The sequence below is a fragment of the Microcebus murinus genome, chromosome 16 (genome assembly GCF_040939455.1).
Source record: "Microcebus murinus isolate Inina chromosome 16, M.murinus_Inina_mat1.0, whole genome shotgun sequence".
Classification (NCBI taxonomy): domain Eukaryota; kingdom Metazoa; phylum Chordata; class Mammalia; order Primates; family Cheirogaleidae; genus Microcebus; species Microcebus murinus.
Window position 1 is genome coordinate 62759850 of NC_134119.1, and position 21905 is coordinate 62781754.

Genomic DNA, 21905 nt, shown 5'->3' on the forward strand with positions numbered 1-21905 from the left:
GAGCCTATTACTCCGAGATTCGATGACTCAGAGAGGCCATGCCTCCCAGGGCTGCGTATGGCCGGCAGCAGCGAGTGACAGCAGAGGGGACACCATCCCGCCCGCAGCCCCGTCCAGACAGCAAGCACAACACACGCACGCTTCTCTCCCGCTGATATATTTGATAATTGTCCAGAACCAGAGATGGCATCAGCCGGGGGTGGTGGGGAGTAAAAAAGAACCCAGGGAGGTGACTGGGGGGAAGGGGGGGAGAGAGAGAGACAGACAGAAAAGGGGGGGCAGGGGAGAAGCCAGCCAGAGGGGAGTGGCAGGGGAGGGGAGGGGGGGCCAAGGTACAGCCGTGGGGGGAGAGGGCCCCTGCCCCCAGAATACAAAAGGGGGGCACTGGAGGGGACTGTCCTGGGCTTGGGCTGGGGCAGAGCCGGCAATGTGTGGGTTGAGGTCAGTAGTAGGTTTCTTTCTCCACCCAACCTGGAGAGACAAGGAAGGAAAGAGGCCGAGTGAGAGATGGACAGACAGGCCCAGAGAGCAGCAGACGCCAGAGCGGGGCCAGGGAAGGAGGTCACGGGAAACCGGAGGGACAGAGACGCGGGAGAGGCCGAGAGGAGGCGGGAGAGGCAGGGAGAGAGGTGGGAAGGGCAAGGAAGGACAGCCAGAAGGGGGCCGTGCACGCGCCTCCCCGCTGCCCGCCTGCCTGGGCGCCCTGCGCCCTCTGCCCGCCCAGCCCCCTCACCCCCGGGGTTCCTGCGCAGGATGAGTTTGCGGATTTCATCGTAGACGAAGATGAGGAAACTGTAGGGGAAGGCACAGAACCACCAGCTGGGCCTGCAGAGGGGGAGAGGGGAGGGCGTGAGCGTGGGGCCCTGTGGGGGCACGGGCCGTCCCCAGCATCCTCCGCGCACAGGCGAGGGGTGCCGGGCCCTGGCTGGGGTCTGGGCCTGAAGAGCAGCCCAGCGTGAGGCCCACCCGTGTGGGAGGCTCGGTGGCCTCAGAACAGGGACTGCAATGGCGCACACAGCGCGGGGCCTCCAGAGGGAGCCCAGGAGAGGCGGGCTGGGTCCAGGCTGAGACGGGCGGTGGCAGGGCCTGTGAGGATGTCCCATGGGGAAGTCTCCTTTTTTCCTTCCCAGGGCAGGGGACAGGAGGACACTCACTTGAGAGGGTACATGCGGAGGGCCACGTCCATGCCGGGGCAGTAGGACAGGAAGGCAGCCAGGGCCGTCTCCTCAAACAGCCCGAAGATCAAGATCTTGTTCCTACAGGCACAGGAGAGGCAGGGCTGGGCCCAGAGAGCCCCCCGCTCCGCTCCGCAGGGACAGAGACACAGGCACCCAGAGACACACGCGGAGGCCCACAGAGACAGAGACAGCAGCGCGCACACAGAGAGTGACAGGAACACCAAGATGCGAGGCAGACCCAGGGACAGGGAGAGCAATGGCAAAGCAGAAAGACAAAGATGGAAAGATGGAGGGACAGGGACGGACACAGACACACGGACAGGACAGACAGCCACCGGCCCTCACTTCATGCCCTGCTGGAAGACCGAGTTCCTCCGGGTCTTGCAGATGATCAGATCGGCCCACTGCACGACCACTATGCTCACGAAGAAGGCCGTGTGGCACGTGAACTCCACCACCTTCCTCTGCTCATACGTCTGCGGGTGACATGGGCACAGGCTGTCGGTCAGCCCCACCCGCCACCCCGCCACCGATGCTCTTTGTCCACCCCGCGACTTGCACAGGGTCCCCAGGGCCCCAGGGGTATCTCCCTTCTTCAGGCTCACAGCCTGAAGGAAGAGTGCAAGGAAGGAGGAAGGTCAACAGGGCCAGGGAAGAGGATGAGGACCCCGTGGCCCCCCCAGGAGGACAGATGGTGGCTGGGCTTTGAAGCGACAGAAAAGCGGGAAGGAGGCCTGGTGGGGCAGAGCGCCCAGAGCACCAGGGGGCCCATGAACCCTTCGAGGGTCTCGCTGCTGCCCCCGGGGCAGAGGGGCCACGCTGGCTGGGACAGCTCACCCAGGCCCCTGTGGTGGGCGGGGACACTGACTTGGAGGCCCCCGTGACGCTGTGGTGCCCGGCCCCACTCACCCACTGCTGCCCGTAACTGTCCTCCAGGTCGTTGACGGTACGGTCGTCCCAGTTCAGCCGGATGCCCACAAGGTTGCTGGGCAAGAAGCCATTTTCCGCTAGGATGACAAAGTAGGAAAAGAAGCCACCGAGAGCCTGGATCATTCCTGGGGGAGGAGGGAGGGGAGACGAGGAGAGGCTCAGGCGGGAGCCGGCGGCCAACCCAGCGTACTTGGGGGACCCCCTGCGACCCCCACAGAGAGGCGCAGCCACCAAGCCCTGCCGTCTGGAGACGGGAGCCCAGAGGCAGCCTGAGGGTCCTTCCTGGCGCTGAGCCCCTGAATGCGCCACCCGGGTCGGAGCTCGGGGAGGGGCTCTCACAGATGGGTAACCTGGAGCCCCTCTCCCATGTGACCCAGGCCACCTGAGCACCAGGACATCCTGGGGGACCCAGGCTTGAGTCTGAGGGGGCCCCGGGGCTGGAGCGACCCCCCCAGCCCCTCACCGATCTGCCCGTAGGCCATGCTGATGAGCCTCTCATTGACCAGCTTGTCCGTGCGCGGGTTCCTGGGCTGTCGCTTCATGATGTCACTCTCAGCAGCCTCGTAGGCCAAGGAGATGGCGGGGACCTGGGCGGGAGAGGCCAGGTGAGCCGGGAGGGGAGGGGAGGGAGGACCCTGCCCTCCCAGGGCCGGGGTGGCTGCGGGGCTCACCATGTCGGTGCCCAGGTCGATGCAGAGGATGGTGATGGTGCCCAGGGGCAGCGGGATGTTGGCCATGATGAACAGCAGGAAGGGCGTGATCTCGGGGATGTTGCTGGTCAGGGTGTAGGCGATGGACTTCTTCAGGTTGTCGAAGATCAGGCGGCCTGCAGCGGGCGCGGGCTCCGAGCTCGGGTGCCCACCCAGGGAGCCCCATTCCCTCCGCCCCTCCCCTGCCCAGTCACCATCCTTCCTAATCCCGCTCACACCTGTGCCCCCCAACCCAGACATCTGACTGCGTCGCCTCTGCTCGAACAGTCTTGAAATGCAGCCACTTTTGCAGGATGGTTTGGGAGTTTCTATTAAACATTTCCCCTGCACCATCGACGCAGCAATCCCACCCCAGGCTTGTCCCCAAGAGAGATGAGTGCTTGTGTCCGCCAAGAAGCAAGTGCAGGAATGTTCACCGTGACACGATCCCTATTATAAAAGCCAAAACCCAGAGCCAAGGCCAACGTCCACAGCAGGTGAGGGACGAGTAAACTGAGGTACCTGCACACAGTGGAATACTACTCAGCAAGGAAAAGGGACAGGCTACGGACACACGGCCAATTCCACGGCCCAGTTGCAGATGCCGGGTTAAGCCAGACACAAGCGTGTTCACACCACTAGCTTCCACCCAGATGAGGGTCGACTCTAATCTCTGGCGCAGAAGCCAGGGTGCTGGTTACTTCTGGGAGGGGGAGACAGGCTGGGAGGGGACCAGACAAAACCCGAATGGGGGCTGGGAACGTTCTCTGTCGTGACTGGGGTCTGGCGCGTGCATGGGCGTGCACACGCGTAAAAATTCATCAAGCTGCCTGCCCGACCCACTGCTGTATGTTATAATGTTCTCTCTCAATAAAAACTGGGCCAGTACAGTGTGCATAGTGTAAACTATACACTACAAACTATCCGCCTTCCCCACCAGCTGGGGGTCGCCCCCGAGCTAGGAGGGAACAAAGGACTGCCCACGGTGTCACAAGAAGACCTGGGTGCTCCCTCCTGGTGCTCTGCCTCCCCGCGGTGGCTGCTATCCCAGACTAGATCTTTCTCATCCTAAAATAGTTATGGGTGAAGCGACAGCTTCCATGTGCGGCAGCATGTCCCGCGTGGGGGGCAGGGGGCGGGCAAGAACCAAGGCGGGGCAGGAGCCAATCCCAGCTGCCACTGGGGCGCAGGGCGGGGCTCGTCACTCTGCCCTTGGACCTGCCTGCGATTCCCCCAATGGAAGTTAAACCTTGGGGGAAAGGGCATTTATTGAAACCTTAAAATCTGTACCCCCATAATATGCCGAAAAAAAAAAAAAGAATTAAAAAAAAAAAAAGTTAAACCTTTTTCCTCCCCACTTTGCAGACGCCTTCCTTGTCCACCCTGTCTGGGCCTTCCTTGTCCTCCCTGTCCTGTTAGTGCCTATCCCAGCCCGCCAGCTGTTTTCTCCTCTGCACAGATCACAGTGTGTGATTAAGTGTCTCTCTGTTTGTTGATGCGTTTAAGGCTGTCTCCTCCCACCCCGAGTCTGCTCTGCTCGGCCCGCCGCTGCCCGAGCACCCTGCACCTCGCACGCGCCGGGTTTGGAAGGAGCGTGTGCGCTGCGTATGCAGAGAAGGTGTGTCATGGGCAAGAAAGTGTTAACCGTGGCTTCCTCTGGGACACAGGAGACAAGGGCCAAGGGCATTGAATTTGTCACTTTGGGCTCAGCTTTACCACTTGACGTGAACTATTTCTTACTCTAGTACATTTCAAGTGGGAGAGAGAAATTAGAAGAAAACACACCAGGGCATGAACAGCAATTATTTATGGATGGTGAGGTTATGGGCGATTCCAGTGTTTTCCTTAATGCTTTTCTGTATGGCCTGTAATTATCGTGAGTTACTTTGATGATCAGAATAAAATTGAATGTGGACCAGCGTCTCTGCGGCCTGGTCTGGGGGTGCTCTGCCCGTCCTGCGGGGCTCCGGGCCCGCACCCCAGCACCAGCCCTGTGCGGTGTCTCCTGCCTGCGTCCCCTGTCCCTGGCACTGCTCTCTGTGGAAATCCCAGCCGGGCCCCTAACCCAGCTCAGCCTTCCCTGTCCACGCTGGGAAGCGAGTGAGGGGCCCCCTGAGGCCTCCCCCAGGATCTGCAGCTTGGGGACCTAGAAAGGCGTCAGCCTGGCCCTGCCCCCAGGGAGCTCTGACCACATGGGGGAGGAAGACAGAAAAGGACAGGCTCAAGCCCCACCGTGGCCCTGGGGCGCTGTGGTCTCCCCCACCATCCTGCCGCAACCCTGACCTGTCCCCTCACCTCGCTCGGGGCTCCTGCAGTGACCCTCGGGCTCCAGGGCCACCCCTGGCCAACTCACCCTCCTCCACACCCGTGACGATGGAGGCAAAGTTGTCATCTAGCAGAATCATGTCCGCTGCCTGCTTGGAGACGTCGGAGCCGGCGATGCCCATGGCCACGCCGATGTCAGCCTTCTTCAGAGCGGGGGAGTCGTTCACACCGTCCCCGGTCACGGCCACGATTGCGCCCTGGAGGGACAGAGGGTGAGGATGGCACCCAGAGGCCAAGCCCCAGCCCCCCTCCCTCAGAGCCAGGGGCCCCCCTTGCTCCTCAGTAGGACCCAGGAGTGGAGAGTCTGGGCCCCTCCTCTGCGGGGCCGGCCCAGCCCACCTGCCGCTGGCAGCCCTCCACAATGATGAGCTTCTGCTGCGGGGATGTGCGGGCAAAGACGATCTCAGTGTGGTTCTGCAGGATCTCGTCGATCTGCTCGGAGGTGAAGTCCTTGAGGTCGGTGCCGTGGATCACGCAGGCCTTGGCGTCCCTGGGAAGAGCAGACAGGGCGGTGGCCGAGGTCAGGGGGTGTGAGCAGCGGAGCAGCGAAGCCGGAGGGACAGAGACAGACGGGGGAGCCAGAGGCCCAGGCCCGGGAGGGGGGGCTGCAGCAGCAGGGAGGGAGGACGGACCTCAGGAAGCCCGTGGGACAGTGGGTTTGCAGGAACAGAGACATATAGACAAACAGGAAGGGAGACACACAGAGGCAGGCACGCGGACGGGAACGCTGAGGATGTCAGAACAGCAAACAGAGAAAGGGAGAGACAAAGACGGACAGGAAAAGAGAGAGAGATGCAGAGAAATACGGGATTTCACTGAATCCTTTGAGATAGGAATTATTATTAATAGTAGCCCATTTTAGAGATAGGGAAACTGAGGCTCAGGGATACTAAATGACACAGCGCGTGCGTGGCAAAGCTGGGATGCAAACCCATACCTGGCTGAGCCCTGTGGCTGCGACACAGGCTGCCCACCCAGGGCAGGGGGGAGGACTGGGACCCCGGGCCGGAGCGCACAGAGGGGGCCCCAGGAAGGACGGGGATGGGCAGTGCCCGGGGAGGCTGGACAGAGGTGGACCCCCGTGTGAGCCCCGTGATGGCTCCGTGGATCCAGGGCCCGGGCGGGGCGGCGGCTCACCGGGGGTTGACCTGGCTGACGGGGATGTTGAGCCGGGCGGCGATGTCCTCCACGGTCTCGTTGCCCTCGGAGATGATGCCCACGCCCTTGGCGATGGCCTTGGCTGTGATGGGGTGATCGCCCGTGACCATGATGACCTGTGGGCGTTGTTCTTTAGGGACCCTGCGTCGTCCCCCCCCAGGCCCTGGCCCCGCCTCCCCGGCCACCCCGGCCACACCTTGATGCCTGCGCTGCGGCACTTGCCCACGGCGTCAGGGACGGCCGCCCGCGGCGGGTCGATCATGGACATGAGGCCCACGAAGCAGAGGTTGTCCGTGGTGAAGTTCACGTCGTCGCAGTCGAAGGCGAAGCCCTTGGGGAACTGCTCCTCCGGCAGGTAATAGTGGCAGAATCCTGCAGCGGGGACAGGGCGGGCGTGGGGCTCCTGGACAAGCGTCTCCAGACGGTGGGTCAACATTCATGTCCTGGGGATGCCTCCCGTCTCGTTCGTTCGTTCGTTCATTCATTCATTCATTCGCAGTGCGCTCTGAGCCCGGCTCTGGGCACCCCTCCTGGCCCTCCGCGGCCCCCCCCCGCCCGCCGTGCGTACCAAGCACGCGCTCGCCCAGGCCGCCCAGCTCGAGGTACGCGTTCTGGAAGGCCTCCTTCATCTCCTCGTCCAGCGGCTGCTCCTTGCCCTGCAGCAGGATGGTGGAGCAGCGGTCCAGGATGCGCTCGGGGGCGCCCTTCATCACCAGCAGGTACCGGTTGTCGTTGGGGTCCTCGGTCTCGTGGATGGAGAGCTGCGGACAGAGCCCCGGAGGTCACCTGCGTGCGCCTGGCTGGGGCACGGCGCTGCCCACGTCTCTCTGCCCAAGAGCGATCTCCACCTGTTTCTCAGACTCCCTCACAGAGATCTCTGCTCGTCCCTACCCCTTTCCGTCCCTCTCACAGACATTTCTGTCCCTCTGTGTCCTCCGCAAAACTCAGCTGTCCCTCGGTCACGTGCCTCTCTCTCTTGGCCGCGCCCCGTCCTCTCTGACCCATCATCAACCTCTGAAATACACCCAGAATCTGGCCTCTTCTCCCCTCCCTGCCCCTCGCCCCCGTCCAGCCCTGCCATCCCTCACACGCTGACGTCCCCACCCCACGGCAGCCGGAAGGAGCCTTTAAAAAGTGTGAGTCCGTGGAAAGGGGGCAGCCAGTTTGGAAAACCACGTGTGCAGAGCCACACCGTGGAGTATTATTCGGCCAAAAAAAAAAAAAAAAAGGGACGAAACTGATACTCGCTACGGCAGGGACGGGCCTTGGCGACATTACGCTCAGTGAACCGAGCCAGTCACAAAAGGCCACATGTCGTATGATTCCGTTTTTACGAAGTGTCCAGAACAGGAGAATCCGCAGAGACAGAAAGTAGGTTAGTGGTTGCTCAGGGCTGGGAGTACGGGAGGAAGAGGGGGCGGGTGACAGCTAAGGGTGTGTGGTTTCTTTTTCGAGGTGACAAAAATGCTCTGAAACTGTATAGATGGTTGCCTGCATCTGAGTACACGAAGACTACAGAGTTACACGCTTTAAACGGACGGTCTGTGGTGTGAGAATTATATCTTAATAAAACTATTTGAAAACATGTGTGTTAACTCCTGTCTGTCCTCTGCTTGGAGCCCTCTCGGTGCTTGTGTCCCCTTTGGAGTGGCTGCCAAGTCCTCTCTGTGGCCCAGGGAGCCCAGCGGGCTCTGGGATCCGGCCCAGCATCTGCCTGCCACACTCCCTGGCTCCCTGCTGCCCGTCTGGCCGTTGTTCAGACAAGTCAACGGCTCCTGCGTCAGGACCAACTGTGCAGATCTCCTCCTGCCTCTGTCTTTATCTGTCTTCTGGAACCAGAGTATGAGCTCCAGAGAGGAGGGACTCGCTCTTTCGCTCACTGCTGTGTGTCTCCCAGGACATGCGGCGGCTACTCAAAACCAACTCTGCTGAATGAATGAAAGCTGCTGCCCCCAAGCTCTCTGGCTGGTTCCCACCCTGTGCCGCAGGAATATCTTTGCTCCTCTGCCTCTCGCTCTCGCTCTTGGGTTCTCCCTGTCGCTTTCCCCACCCTTGATGGATATCATTATTCCCGTTCTACAGATGGGGAAACTGAGGCTCTGAGATTAGTAACTTGCCCAAAGCAGGAGGGCAGTGGGGCAGAGGTGATTGTTTTACAGGCGTCCTAGGGAAACTGAGGCCCAGCCCAGCTCTCCCAGAAGCCCAGCGTACCTGGTATTTGTTAGTGGAGTTAAAGGGAATCTCGGCCACTTTCTTGTTGCGTTCACGCATCAGCTTCACGGAGCCCGAGGACAGCTCGATGCACTTGAGCAGGGCGGACTCGGAGGCGTCCCCGGCCACATCCCTCTGCGGGGACAGGGGCCATCAGGGCAGGTGCGGCAGAGGGGCGGGCACAGGCAGGGGAGGCCGGCAGCCGGACCCACCTTGAGCACAGGGATGTTGTCCTGACCACCCTTGAAGACAGCGCGATTGCAGAGCCCGGCGATGTGGGACAGGGCCACCCAGGTGTGTGAGCTCTTGTCGAACGAGGTCCCTGAGGGAGGCACGTGTGAGGGCTGGGGGCTCCCTGGGGCCGCGCCCCCACGGCGTCCACCCTGGGCCCCGCTCACCTGACTGGTCCTCAGTGGTGTCGGCCTCATGGATCTGGTTGTCGAACCACATGTGGGCCACCGTCATGCGGTTCTGGGTGAGGGTCCCCGTCTTGTCCGAGCAGATGGTGGACGTGGAGCCCAGGGTCTCCACAGCTTCCAGGTTCTTCACCAGGCAGTTCTTCCGAGCCATGCGCTTGGCGGTCAGTGTCAGACACACCTAAAGGACAGGGCGGGCAGGTCACCCGGCAGCAGCCTGGCGGTAGGGGTGGCTGAGTGGCCACAGCCCAGAGAGAATCCTGGGGTGCCGGGAAGAATGGGGGAGCACCCAGCAATGCCACCCGCAGATACACACCAAAGAAACAGGGTCAGAGGTGGCCCCTAAGACATGCACCAGAATGTTCCTACGGCAGCATTTATCATCGTCCAAAACTGAAAACAGCCCAGATGTCCACTGACAGCAGGCGGGATAAATTGTGGAATAAAAGATGGAATACTATACATCGCCGACAAAGAATACATCACTGCTGCCTGCGTGGATGAAGCTCAGCAACATGTTTAGCAAAAAAGAGCTGGAAATGAGAGTGCCTACCGAATTATTCCACGAATACGAGGTTTGGGAATCGGGCAAAGCTAATCTAGGCTGTTAGAAGCCAAGTCAGGGGTTACCCTTGGGTAGGGGGTAGGGGCTGAACAAGGGCTTGAGGGGCTTCAGGGGGACACAGTCTGGGCGCAGTTGACAGGAGCGAGTTCAGTTTGCCCAGAATCTCCAGGCTATTGTGTGTGTGTGTCATCCGCGTGTGGAAAGCCTCTTGGCACAGGCTGGCTTTGAACGTGGCAAACTGCACTATATTAAGCCAAAGCAGCAAGGAGCACAAGGGTCGCTCTAGGACGGTTCCTTCTAGGTGTCTTGAAAACAACGTCATCCATATGCCCGCTGCTCTCGGGGCACAGCGTGGAGAATGTACTTCTGGGGTACGGGTGGTAGCTGGGCACCAGGAGGGGAACCATTATTTTATTTTTCAACTTGCATATATTCTTCAGACTTTTGACCATGAGTGTGTACTTCTTTTTTTGTTTCTGTTTTTTCTTTTTTTTTTAAGAGACATGGTCTCACTTTGTCACCAAGGCTGGAGTGCAGTGGCCTGATCACAGCTCACTATGACCTCGTGTAACCGCCACCTCCTAAGCTCAAGAGATCCTCCCCCCTCCCCCTCCCAAGTGGCTGAGACTCCCAGGCACGTGTGCCACCAGCTCAGCTAATTTTTAAATTTTGTGTAGAGATGGGGTCTCGCTATGTTGCCCAGGCTGATCTTGAACTCCCGACCTGGGATTACAGGCCTGAGCCAATGTGCCCACCATATATGTGTGTGTCTCAATTTTGTAAGTTAACTTAAAAAGTGATGGGCTTGTTAGCTCTTTATGTCTTACAGAAATCTTTCTCAAGATTTCTGTTTGTTTGCTTAGTTAATGAGGCCCTCTGAGTGCGAGTCCCCCTTACTCAGGATCTAGGAAGCTCAGTCCTCTGGGTACAGATGTCCTCGTCGAGGACATTGTGATGCGGGCCCCCAGCCCTGCCTCCCTCAAGCCCAGGGGCTGGGCCTTACGGTGACAGTCGCTAGGAGGCCCTCTGGGACGTTGGCCACGATGATGCCAATGAGGAAGATGACAGCCTCGAGCCAGGTGTATCCGAGAATGAGGGACAGGATGAAGAAGGAGACGCCCAGAAAGACGGCCACGCCGGTGATGAGCTGGATGAAGTGCTCGATCTCGATGGCGATGGGCGTCTTGCCCACCTCCAGCCCCGACGCCAGCGTGGCGATGCGGCCCATGACAGTGCGGTCACCTGTGGCCACCACCACACCCCGAGCCGTGCCTGTGGGCCAGAGGGTTGGATGGAGGTGGGGTGGGCTCGGGGAGGCTCCCAGGGGCCTGACCCTGAGGCACGGCCCTCCGTCTGCCCCCGAGTGTCCCCTCCACGCCCTGCCTCACCTTCCACGCAGTTCGTGGAAAAGAAAGTGATGTTCCGAGTCTCCAGGGGGTTGTCGTGGGTGCAGTCGGGAGAGCGGGTCTGCGGCTCGGATTCGCCGGTCAGGGAGGAGTTGTCCACCTGGGGGTGGGTACAGCAGAGACAGGACTCAGCCCATAGCCTAGGACCAGAGGGCATCTGTCCAGAGGGCAGTGGGGCTGAACCCTGTGTCCCTGGAGGTCACAGCTAGAAGCCACCATGGCCAGGGGAGTGAGTCGTGCTGGGAGGCCAGAGGCTGGAATCTTGGAGGTTGGGCAGATACAGGTTGCTCAGCAAGGTTTAAGGTACCCAAGGGTCTCAGAGGGGTGGGGGCTGGGGCTGGACCCCTGGGTCTGAGGGGGGAGGGGCTGGGGCTGGACCCCTGGGTCTGAGGGAGGAGGGGCTGGGGCTGTACCCCTGGGTTTGAGGGAGGAGGGGCTGGGGCTGGACCCCTGGGTCTGAGGGAGGAGGGGCTGGGGCTGCACCCCTGGGTCTGAGGGAGGAGGGGCTGGGGCTGGACCCCTGGGTCTGAGGGGGGAGGGGCTGGGGCTGCACCCCTGGGTCTGATGGGGGAGGGGCTGGGGCTGGACCCCTGGGTCTGAGGGGGGAGGGGCTGGGGCTGCACCCCTGGGTCTGGGGGAGGAGGGGCTGGGGCTGGACCCCTGGGTCTGAAGGGGGAGGGGCTGGGGCTGGACCCCTGGGTCTGAGGGGGGAGGGGCTGGGGCTGGACCCCTGGGTCTGAGGGGGGAGGGGCTGGGGCTGGACCCCTGGGTCTGAGGGGGGAGGGGCTGGGGCTGGACCCCTGGGTCTGAGGGGGGAGGGGCTGGGGCTGCACCCCTGGGTCTGAGGGAGGAGGGGCTGGGGCTGGACCCCTGGGTCTGAGGGGGGAGGGGCTGGGGCTGCACCCCTGGGTCTGAGGGAGGAGGGACTGGGGCTGCACCCCTGGGTCTGAGGGGGGAGGGGCTGGGGCTGGACCCCTGGGTCTGAGGGAGGAGGGGCTGGGGCTAGACCCCTGGGTCTGAGGGGGGAGGGGCTGGGGCTGGACCCCTGGGTCTGAGGGAGGAGGGACTGGGGCTGCACCCCTGGGTCTGAGGGGGGAGGGGCTGGGCTGGACCCCTGGGTCTGAGGGGGGAGGGGCTGGGGCTGGACCCCTGGGTCTGGGGGAGGAGGGGCTGGGGCCGGACCCCTGGGTCTGAGGGAGGAGGGGCTGGGGCTGCACCCCTGGGTCTAGGGGAAGAGGGGCTGGGTCTGGACTCCTGGGTCTGAGGTGGGAGGGGCTGGGGCTGGACCCCTGGGTCTGAGGGAGGAGGCACTGGACGCCCAGACCCACCTTGCAGCCGTGGGCCGAGATGATACGCAGGTCAGCTGGGACTCGGTCTCCACCCTTGATCTCCACCAAGTCCCCAACTACAACCTCCTCAGCGTTCACCTGCATCTTCTCACCTTCCCGGATCACCAGGGCTTGCTGGAGGTGGGATGGAGAAGAGTCATCTCCAAGCCTTCCTCTGCCTGGGCATCACTTGGCCTCCACCCACCTGCCCACCCCTATCTGGCCCCTTCCAGGGCACCCCTCACCTGGGGCACCATGTTTTTGAAGGACTCCATGATCTTGGAGCTCTTGGCCTCCTGGTAGTAGGAGAAGCAGCCAGTGATGATCACCACGGCCGCCAGCACGATGCCCAGGTACAGCTGAGGGGACACAGGCGAGAGGCGGGGTCACGGGCTGCCCAGAGCCACGACCTGCCAGCCCACCCCTGAGTTTGGTGGCATCTATGGAGGGAGCTTTGTGTCAAGGGGGGTGTGTACTTGTGTGTCTGACCTCAGGGTTGGGAGGCTCTGTGTGTCTGCGTCTGTCTTTGTGTGTCTGCGTGTATGTGTGTGTCTGTCTGTCTGTCTGCTTAGGCTTTTTTTTTTTTTTTGAGACAGAGTCTCACTGTGTTGCCTGGGCTAGAGTGTCATGGCATCATCCTAGCTCACAGCAACCTCAAACTCCTCCAGACAGCTCAAGCAATCCTCCTGCCTCAGCCTCCCCAAGTAGCTGGGACTACATACATGTGCCACCATGCCCGGCTAATTTTTTCTATTTTTAGTTGTTTGGCTAATTTCCTTGTATTTATAGTAGAGACGGGGGTCTCACTCTTGCTTAGGCTGGTCTCGAATTCCTGAGCCCAAGCAATCCTCCTGCCTCGGTCTCCCGGAGTGCTGGGACTATAGGCGTGAGCCACAGTGCCCAACCTGCTTAGGTTTTAATTTCCGAGAATACCGCCAGTCTGTGCTCGCCTTTCCTGTCTCTACTACCAGGTTACACCTGCATCTCTGGTGTGCTTGTCGCTGTGTGAGTCCCTGTGTCTGTCTGTCTACCGGTCTGCCTGTGGGTGTGATGAGGTGTTTGAATCTGCATCCCAGGGTGACCGTCTGGGTCGACTCTGTGTGTGTGTACGTGCGTGTGCCCACATGTGCGAGGGTCTCTCTGTAGCCCGTGTGCATGTCTGTGTTTACGGGCACAGGATCTGTCGAGACCATGTCCCACATGTGTTCCCTCCCTGGGTGGACGGGCCCTGACGTGTTAGCACGTGGGTGATCCTGGGTCTCTACGTGAGCGCACGTACTCTCTGGGTATCTGTCAGGCCATGCCCACCTGACGGTATCTGTTCCCAAGGCCACCGAGGTCACACAGCCTTGGGTCAGAGCCCCAGTTCACACATCCTGCTGTGTGACGTTGGACAAGTTACTTGGCCTTTCTGAGCCTCAGTTTTCCTCTCTCCTGATCTGATTCTCTCACTGGGTGATTGGGAAAGTTGGTGAGAAAGGAGAATGGGCTTTGAAAGGTCTAAAGGGACAGGGAGAAGCGGGGGCGGGTGTGTTCCAGAATGTGCAGGGCCTCGAGAAGGGCAGGGTCCAGGGTACTCACATTGTCACCAGAGGGGTCGTCCTCCGTGCCCGCCTGGATGCCGTAGGCCAGGAAGCACAGGATGGCCCCGATCCACAGCAGGATGGAGAAGCCCCCGAAGAGCTGGCGGCAGAACTTGACCCACTCCGGGGTGGTGGGCGGGGGCGTGAGCGCGTTGGGCCCGTCTCGGGCCAGGATCTCCTGGGCTTTGCTATGCGTCAGACCCTGGGCGACGACGACTCATAAAAGACCGTCCCTAAGAGGCCCCAGCATGCCAGCCCTCACCAGCATCCAGGAGATCCCAGCCCCTGTGCCTCAGACCCGGGGTCCAGCCCCAGCCCCTCCCCCCTCAGACCCAGGGGTCCAGCCCCAGCCCCTCCCCCCTCAGACCCAGGGGTCCAGCCCCAGCCCCTCCTCCCCCAGACCCAGGGGTGCAGCCCCAGCCCCTCCCCCCTCAGACCCAGGGGTCCAGCCCCAGCCCCTCCTCCCCCCAGACCCAGGGGTCCAGCCCCAGCCCCTCCCCCCTCAGACCCAGGGGTCCAGCCCCAGCCCCTCCCCCCCCAGACCCAGGGGTCCAGCCCCAGCCCCTCCCCCCTCAGACCCAGGGGTCCAGCCCCAGCCCCTCCTCCCCCAGACCCAGGGGTCCAGCCCCAGCACCTCCCCCCTCAGACCCAGGGGTCCAGCCCCAGCCCCTCCCCCCTCAGACCCAGGGGTCCAGCCCCAGCCCCTCCCCCCCCCAGACCCAGGGGTCCAGCCCCAGCCCCTCCCCCCTCAGACCCAGGGGTCCAGCCCCAGCCCCTCCCCCCTCAGACCCAGGGGTCCAGCCCCAGCCCCTCCCCCCCCAGACCCAGGGGTCCAGCCCCAGCCCCTCCCCCCTCAGACCCAGGGGTCCAGCCCCAGCACCTCCCCCCTCAGACCCAGGGGTCCAGCCCCAGCCCCTCCTCCTCCCCTCAGACCCAGGGGTCCAGCCCCAGCCCCTCCTCCTCCCTCAGACCCAGGGGTCCAGCCCCAGCCCCTCCTCCCTCAGACCCAGGGGTCCAGCCCCAGCCCCTCCTCCCTCAGACCCAGGGGTCCAGCCCCAGCCCCTCCTCCCTCAGACCCAGGGGTCCAGCCCCAGCCCCTCCCCCCTCAGACCCAGGGGTCCAGCCCCAGCCCCTCCTCCCCCAGACCCAGGGGTCCAGCCCCAGCCCCTCCCCCCTCAGACCCAGGGGTCCAGCCCCAGCCCCTCCCCCCTCAGACCCAGGGGTCCAGCCCCAGCCCCTCCCCCCTCAGACCCAGGGGTCCAGCCCCAGCCCCTCCCCCCCCAGACCCAGGGGTCCAGCCCCAGCCCCTCCCCCCTCAGACCCAGGGGTCCAGCCCCAGCCCCTCCCCCCTCAGACCCAGGGGTCCAGCCCCAGCCCCTCCCCCCCCAGACCCAGGGGTCCAGCCCCAGCCCCTCCCCCCTCAGACCCAGGGGTCCAGCCCCAGCACCTCCCCCCTCAGACCCAGGGGTCCAGCCCCAGCCCCTCCTCCTCCCTCAGACCCAGGGGTCCAGCCCCAGCCCCTCCTCCTCCCTCAGACCCAGGGGTCCAGCCCCAGCCCCTCCTCCCTCAGACCCAGGGGTCCAGCCCCAGCCCCTCCTCCCTCAGACCCAGGGGTCCAGCCCTCCTCCCTCAGACTCAGGGGTCCAGCCCCAGCCCCTCCCCCGTCAGACCTAGGGGTACAGCCCCAGCCCCCCCCCCCTCAGACCCAGGGGTCCAGCCCCTCCCCCCTCAGACCCAGGGGTGCAGCCCCAGCCCCTCCTCCCTCAGACCCAGAGTCCAGCCCCCCGCCCTCGCCCCAGGCCGTACCTGCACGCAGTCCGTGTTGTACTTCCGGCAGACCTCTTCCACTGACATCTTGTGCTCTGTCTGAGGGACAGGAGTGTAGGGGACGAGGTGAGCGCCCAGGCCGTCGGGGCGGGCGGGCTCTCTGGGAGGGTGTTGGGGCTCCGAGGGCAGGGCTTACCATAGCCACTTCCTTCTTGAGGTCATCCAGGTCCCGGCGCTCCTTGGCCTTGTTCTTCTTGGGCGAGCCCTTGTCATCTTTCTTGTCCTGCGAGGTGGCGACACGATAGCTGTCAGAGCGACCGGACTGCGGGCGAGAAGGGGTTCCAGGGGGACACCGGCCCTCCGTGCCCCGGCTCTGCTCCTGGCCTGCGGCTCCGCACCTCCCAGGGGCTCTGCTGCCTCCCAGGGCCTCCCTGTCTCTGCCCAGTGTCTCTGGCGTCTGGCCTCGGTCTCTGGCCCTGTGGATCTCTGGGTCTCTGTCCCTGAAGGTCTCTGTCTGGCTTCTGCTGTGTCTCTCTCTGTTTCTGTGCCCATCTTTGTGGGTCTCTCTCCTTCCCTCTCAACGTGACTCTTTATATCTCTGTGTGTCTCTTTCTCCCCCTCCCTGTCCTATGTCTGTCCCTTCATGTCTCTGTCTCTCTCCATCCCTTCCCGTGTCCGTCTGTCTCTCCAGGTCTTTCTGCTCTGGTTTGTCTCTGTTTCCTTCGATGTCTCTCTCTCTCTCCATCTCTGCCTCTCTGTCTCCCCAAGGCCATTTCTGTCCCTTGCTCTCTCTTCTTCTCATTCCTCATGTCATGTCTCTGTCACTCTGCAGCTCTTTCCTTTGTCCCTGGGTCTCTCTGCATGTGTCTCTCTGCAGTTTTGTCTCTCCTATCTCTGCTTCCTTCTGTTTCTCTGTCTTGCACATCTGTCCCTGCCTGTTGCCGGCCGCTCCCTGCGCTGGCTGTGTTTGTGGCTCTGGTCCTCAATGCCTGACTCAGTGTCTTCTGGGTTCTCACACTGTCACCAAGGGTCAGTGTTTTCTGCCTCTGTGTCTCTCCAGCTTTTGCTCTCTCTGTCTCTGTCATCGTGTCTCTAGCTTCATTTCTCAAGCTGTCTCCTTCGCGGAGACACTCGGGGTGTCTGTCTCCTTCCTGTTTCAACCTGCTGGTCTCTCTGTCTAACTGTCTCTCTCTGGGATCTTCCCCTCTCTGTCTCTGTCTCTATCTAGGCTATCTCTATTGCTATCTCTCTCTATCTCTGTCTCTCCCTCTCTTCTCCTCACTGTCTCTCTCCGGGTTCTCCTCTATCTCTATCTCTCTCTGTCTATTATTGTCTCTCTGATATCTCCTCTCTATCTCTGTCTCTCCCTGAGGTCTCTCTATCTCTGTCTCTCTCTGGTATCTTCTCTATATCTGTATCTCTCTCTGGGATATCTCTGTCTCTGTCTATCTCTGTCTCTCCCTCTCTCCTCTTCATTGTCTCTCTCTGGGATCTCCTCCATCTCTCTCTTACTATCTCTCTCGGATATCTCTGTCTCTGTCTCTCCCTCTTAGGTCTCTCTATCTCTGTCTCTCCTGGTATCTCCTATCCAACTATATCTCTCTCTGGGATATCTCTGTCTTTGTCTCTCTACCTCTGTCTCTCCCTCTTTTCTCCTCACTGTCTCTCTCTGGGATCTCTCTGTCTCTGTCTTACTATCTCTCTCTGGGATATCTGTCTCCTTCTATCTCTCTCTTGGATATCTCTGCCTCTGTCTTTCTAGCTTGGTCTCTCCCTTCCATCTCACTGTGTCTCTCTGGGATCTGCTCTCTGTGTCTCTCTGGGATCTCCCATGTGCGGGCCCATGGGTAGCCCTGTGTGTGGTGTGGGTGCGGGTAGGTCCCTGGGGGCCAGGCAGGAGCCAGGTGGGGGTTGGGGTGCAGAGAGCAAGAGGCAGGAGCCCTGGGGCCTCGCTTGACCTGGACGTGGTGCGAGGGGGACTGAAGTCCCAGTCTGGGGGCCTGGGGAGACGAGGACGGGGCAGTGTCCGGGCCGGCGGGAAGGGGGCAGTGAGGCGGGTGCTTGCAGAGGGCCGACAGATCCTGTGGGCCCAGGGCCAAGCTGGGATCCGCGGCTCAGCGCGGCTCAGCGCTAATCTCCTCGTGACCTTGTAGAGGCCTGAGCTGCCTGCTGTCTGCCCCCAGCCCCGGATGCTGAGTCCGGGGCGCAGGGAGGGGCTGCAGCCTGGAGATCTGGGAGCCTCAAGGAGGGGCACGGGGTGGGAGGGAGGCTTGGCCGGGGGCCAGCCCTGCAGCAGCACTGCGTCTCAGTCTCCGACAGGGAGGCACAGAGGCTAGGGCACAGGGAGGCCACCTCCCACGCAACCCCAGTGCCAGGGTGGTCTCAGCCTTCACAGATGGGGTAGACTATGGATGGGGAGACATGAAGCAAGGAAATCACGGGGTCAAGAAATGTCAAGGGAGGCAGGAGAGGGGAGCAAAGGGGTCTGGCAGGAGCTGGGGAGAAAGCCAGCTGCCCACCCCTGAAACCTTAGGGAAGGCTTGGGAGCTGATGCTTGGGTCTCTGTGAAAGTGGGGGCTGGGCCCGGGCGCTGGGATCCTGAGGGAGGAGGGGTGGGGTCCTGGACCCCGGGTCTGAGGGAGGAGGGGCTGGGGCTGGATCCCTGGGTCTGAGGGAGAAGGGCTGGGGCTGGACCCCTGGGTCTGAGGGAGGAGGGGCTGGGGCTGGACCCCTGGGTCTGAGGGAGGAGGGGCTGGGGCTGGACCCCTGGGTCTGAGGGAGGAGGGGCTGGGGCTGGACCCCTGGGTCTGAGGGAGGAGGGGCTGGGGCTGGACCCCTGGGTCTGAGGGAGGAGGGGCTGGGGCTGGACCCCTGGGTCTGAGGGAGGAGGGGCTGGGGCTGGACCCCTGGGTCTGAGGGAGGAGGGGCTGGGGCTGGACCCCTGGGTCTGAGGGAGGAGGGGCTGGGGCTGGACCCCTGGGTCTGAGGGAGAAGGGGCTGGGGCTGGACCCCTGGGTCTGAGGGAGGAGGGGCTGGGGCTGGACCCCTGGGTCTGAGGGGGGAGGGGCTGGGGCTGGACCCCTGGGTCTAAGGGAGGAGGGGCTGGGGACATGGACCCCTGGGTCTGAGGGTGGAGGGGCTGGGGCTGGACCCCTGGGTCTGAGGTAGGAGGGGCTGGGGCTGGACCCCTGGGTGTGAGGGGGGAGGGGCTGGGGCTGGACCCCTGGGTGTGAGGGGGGAGGGCTGGAGCTGGACCCCTGGGTCTGGGGGGGAGGGGCTGGGGCTGGACCCCTGGGTCTGAGGGAGGAGGGGCTGGGGCTGGACCCCTGGGTCTAAGGGAGGAGGGGCTGGGGACATGGACCCCTGGGTCTGAGGTAGGAGGGGCTGGGGCTGGACCCCTGGGTGTGAGGGGGGAGGGGCTGGGGCTGGACCCCTGGGTGTGAGGGGGGAGGGCTGGAGCTGGACCCCTGGGTCTGGGGGGGAGGGGCTGGGGCTGGACCCCTGGGTCTGAGGGGGGAGGGGCTGGGGCTGGACCCCTGGGTCTGAGGGGGGAGGGGCTGGGGCTGGACCCCTGGGTCTGAGGGAGGAGGGCGGGGGCTGGACCCCTGGGTCTGAGGGGGGAGGGGCTGGGGCTGGACCCCTGGGTCTGAGGGGGGAGGGGCTGGGGCCGGACCCCTGGGTCTGGGGGGGGAGGGGCTGGGGCTGGACCCCTGGGTCTGAGGGGGGAGGGGCTGGGGCTGGACCCCTGGGTTTGGGGGGGAGGGGCTGGGGCTGGACCCCCAGGCCTGAGGGAGGAGGGGCTGCAGCACCTGCAGTCGCTGGCAGGGGAGCCATGGCTCCCGCTTGCCCTTGCCGTGACCAGACTCCCTTGGGGGCGGGCTTCCATCTGGTGGAGTGGGCAGCGGAGGCTTTCCCAGTCAAGGCAGGAGGCCCAGATGGGCACACTGTGGGGCGGGAGCACCTCCGAGGGTGGGGGACACGCCTGTCTCGCTGTAGCCCGCCTCTGCAGCGCCTCGCCATTTTCGTGCCATCCGCCTCTCCCTGAGCCGGCAGCAGCTCATGCAGCCTCTGCACCTTGCCACCCCCCAGGGACCTGTGGCCAATGTCTCTGAGCATCTCTCCCCGACCTCCCCCTTTGCCCTCTGCCTCCTCCTGCCGTCATTAGGGCTGACTTTGGTTGTGCCTGGATAGGAAATGGCTGTCCTTGTGTCTCTTCATCATCTCAGCCTCAGTTTCCCATTTTGTTTTTCCCAATGTCTCTTCATGTCTATCTCATCTGTGTGTCTCTTTATCTCTCTGTGCCTTTCTGCTTGTCTCCCTCTTTGTCTCTATGTCTATGTCTCTTTCTGTCCATCTCTTTCAGAGTGTCTCTCCCTGTCTCTGCCCATTTCTTTCTGTCTCTCCATGTGTCTCTGTCTCTCCCTCCATCTCTAAGCAGGCTTCGCCTCTCCTCCTGTCCCCGCTTCTTTTCCTAAAACCCCCTGCCCTTCCTTCTCTAGGGCAGTGAGCCTCTGTCCTCTCCCCCATCTGTCCCCGGCTTCCCTCCCTCCATTCCACTTACCTTAAAGCCATCACTGACTCCCCCTCCTCCCTTCTCTCCCCTAGTCCTCCCCCAACCCAATTCTCCTCCCATCCCCCTCAGCCACCCCACCCCCTGGATCTGCGGCCCCATCCCCCACCTCAGTCGCTAGGCCCATCAGCCTTTATCCGCCATCTTTCTCCCCATCCCTCATGTTCCCTCTCCACCCTGCCTCCTCACCCCACCTACCCCAACCCACCCACCTCCTCCCCGACCCCCTCCCCACACCCCTGTCCCAGACACACAGGGAGGGATCCAGGGCTGCAGCAGGGGTCAGGTGGTCAGCCAGGGGAGAAGGCGGCATCTGCTGGAGAGACTCACAGACAGACAAGGACACACGGACACAGAGGCAAGGACATAGCAAGCATGCACGCTCCTCTCGCCGCACATTTGCACACATACACCCTCAGCCGTGCAGTCGGTCTCCTGGCCATGGCTCTCCAGTTCCTCCCCGTCCTCCCAGCCCCCCTGGCTGCTCCCCCAGATTAGGGGCTGCACACACAGGGCACAGCCCCCAGACCCGACGCACTGCAGAGCCACCCCCATCCAGGCCTGGAAGGAGAAAGAGAGGTCATCTGGTGTCCATCCCCTAGCCTGGACCTATCCCCACCCCGCCAGGAGAGCTGGGGGCTCCGCTAAGCCCAGGCGCTCTACCACAAGCCTCAGACACACCGAGACACGACTGCAGACTTTCAGACACCACCGGGTCACACAGCCGCTGCCAGGGCCTGACCGGGCCAGGAGCTCACACACACACACACGCGACCGCACACATGCAACAGCACAAGGTCAGGCAGAGATGCTAAGGGCCGGTGCACGCCCCCGCGGACCCCGCGCACAAAGCCAAGCCAACATGCACGCGCCGCCGGCCCCCGCCAACCCAGGCGGCCCCGCGCACGCTCACGCCAGCCACACAAACACAAGGACCGGCGGGTCAGCCGGCTGCTGGGGTCCGGAAGACCCGGCCCTGGGGCACAGGAGTCCCGGAGCCCCCGCCCCCTGCGCACACCCAATGTCATTGGCCCCACAATGTCACACACATGCAGCGCCCGGCCGGCCCCAGCACCTACCCCCATCTTGGCGGCTCGGCGGGGAGAGGGGCGGGCGAGCGGGCGGGCGCCTCAGGGCGGGCTCGGGCTGGGGCCTCTGCAGCGCCCGCGCCTCGGTCGGGGCGTGAGTCCGTCCGTCCGTCGGTCCCGCGGCACAGAGGCTGCGGCGGCCCGCGCCTCCGCCTCCTCATATGCCCGCGCGCGCGGGGGGGGGCGGCGCCGGCCAATCAGGGGCGCCGCCGCGCTGACGGACGGCCCGCGGCCCCGCCCCCAGTACTGCAGCTGTCCTCCCCCTGGTCTCCGCAAAGTGGCGGCGCGGCTGAGAAGGGGGAGCTCTGCGGGCAGGGGGTGCGGGGTGATTCCCGGAGACCCCCCACAATGGGAGCCCTGGAGACCCCCCTAAGTGTGGGTGGAGCCTCCAAGGAGGGGGTGCTGAGGGAAAGAGCTCCAGAAATCCCCTCACCAGGGAGAGGGGTGCTCTGAGGGCGGGTGACACTGGGGTGGGGGGAAGCCCCGTGAACCGCCGCAGTAAGGCGAGGGCCGCAGAGGAGCACCCTGCTTTGCAGTGTGGCAGGAGGGTCCCCGGAGACTGCGGGGTGCTTTCCAGGGGGAGGGCCCTACAGGAGAGGAAGTTGGAGAAAGACACAAGAGAGTAAGGAAGACCCCCGAATTGAGGAGGGGTGCTGGGGGGAGGAGCCCTGACAACCCCTCACTGTGTGCC

The 21905-nt window shown here is 63.0% G+C and overlaps 1 protein-coding gene across 1 annotated transcript; it reads right to left on the reverse strand.

Moving 5' to 3' along the window:
• Positions 1–295: 295 nt before the first annotated feature.
• On the reverse strand, positions 296–21320 carry ATP1A3 (ATPase Na+/K+ transporting subunit alpha 3). The gene is made up of 23 exons (XM_012758469.3): positions 21206–21320; positions 15753–15839; positions 15596–15655; positions 13788–13991; positions 12452–12565; positions 12207–12341; positions 10861–10978; positions 10476–10744; positions 8890–9088; positions 8704–8813; positions 8492–8626; positions 6849–7041; positions 6477–6652; positions 6260–6396; positions 5462–5612; positions 5151–5319; positions 2780–2934; positions 2572–2695; positions 2088–2233; positions 1524–1654; positions 1155–1256; positions 734–825; positions 296–471 (listed from the first exon to the last, which is right to left on the reverse strand). The coding sequence occupies exons 1-23, from the start codon at positions 21209–21211 to the stop codon at positions 443–445; spliced, it is 3042 nt and encodes a 1013-aa protein (XP_012613923.1). The 5' UTR covers positions 21212–21320; the 3' UTR covers positions 296–442.
• Between the last annotated feature and the right edge of the window lie 585 nt (positions 21321–21905).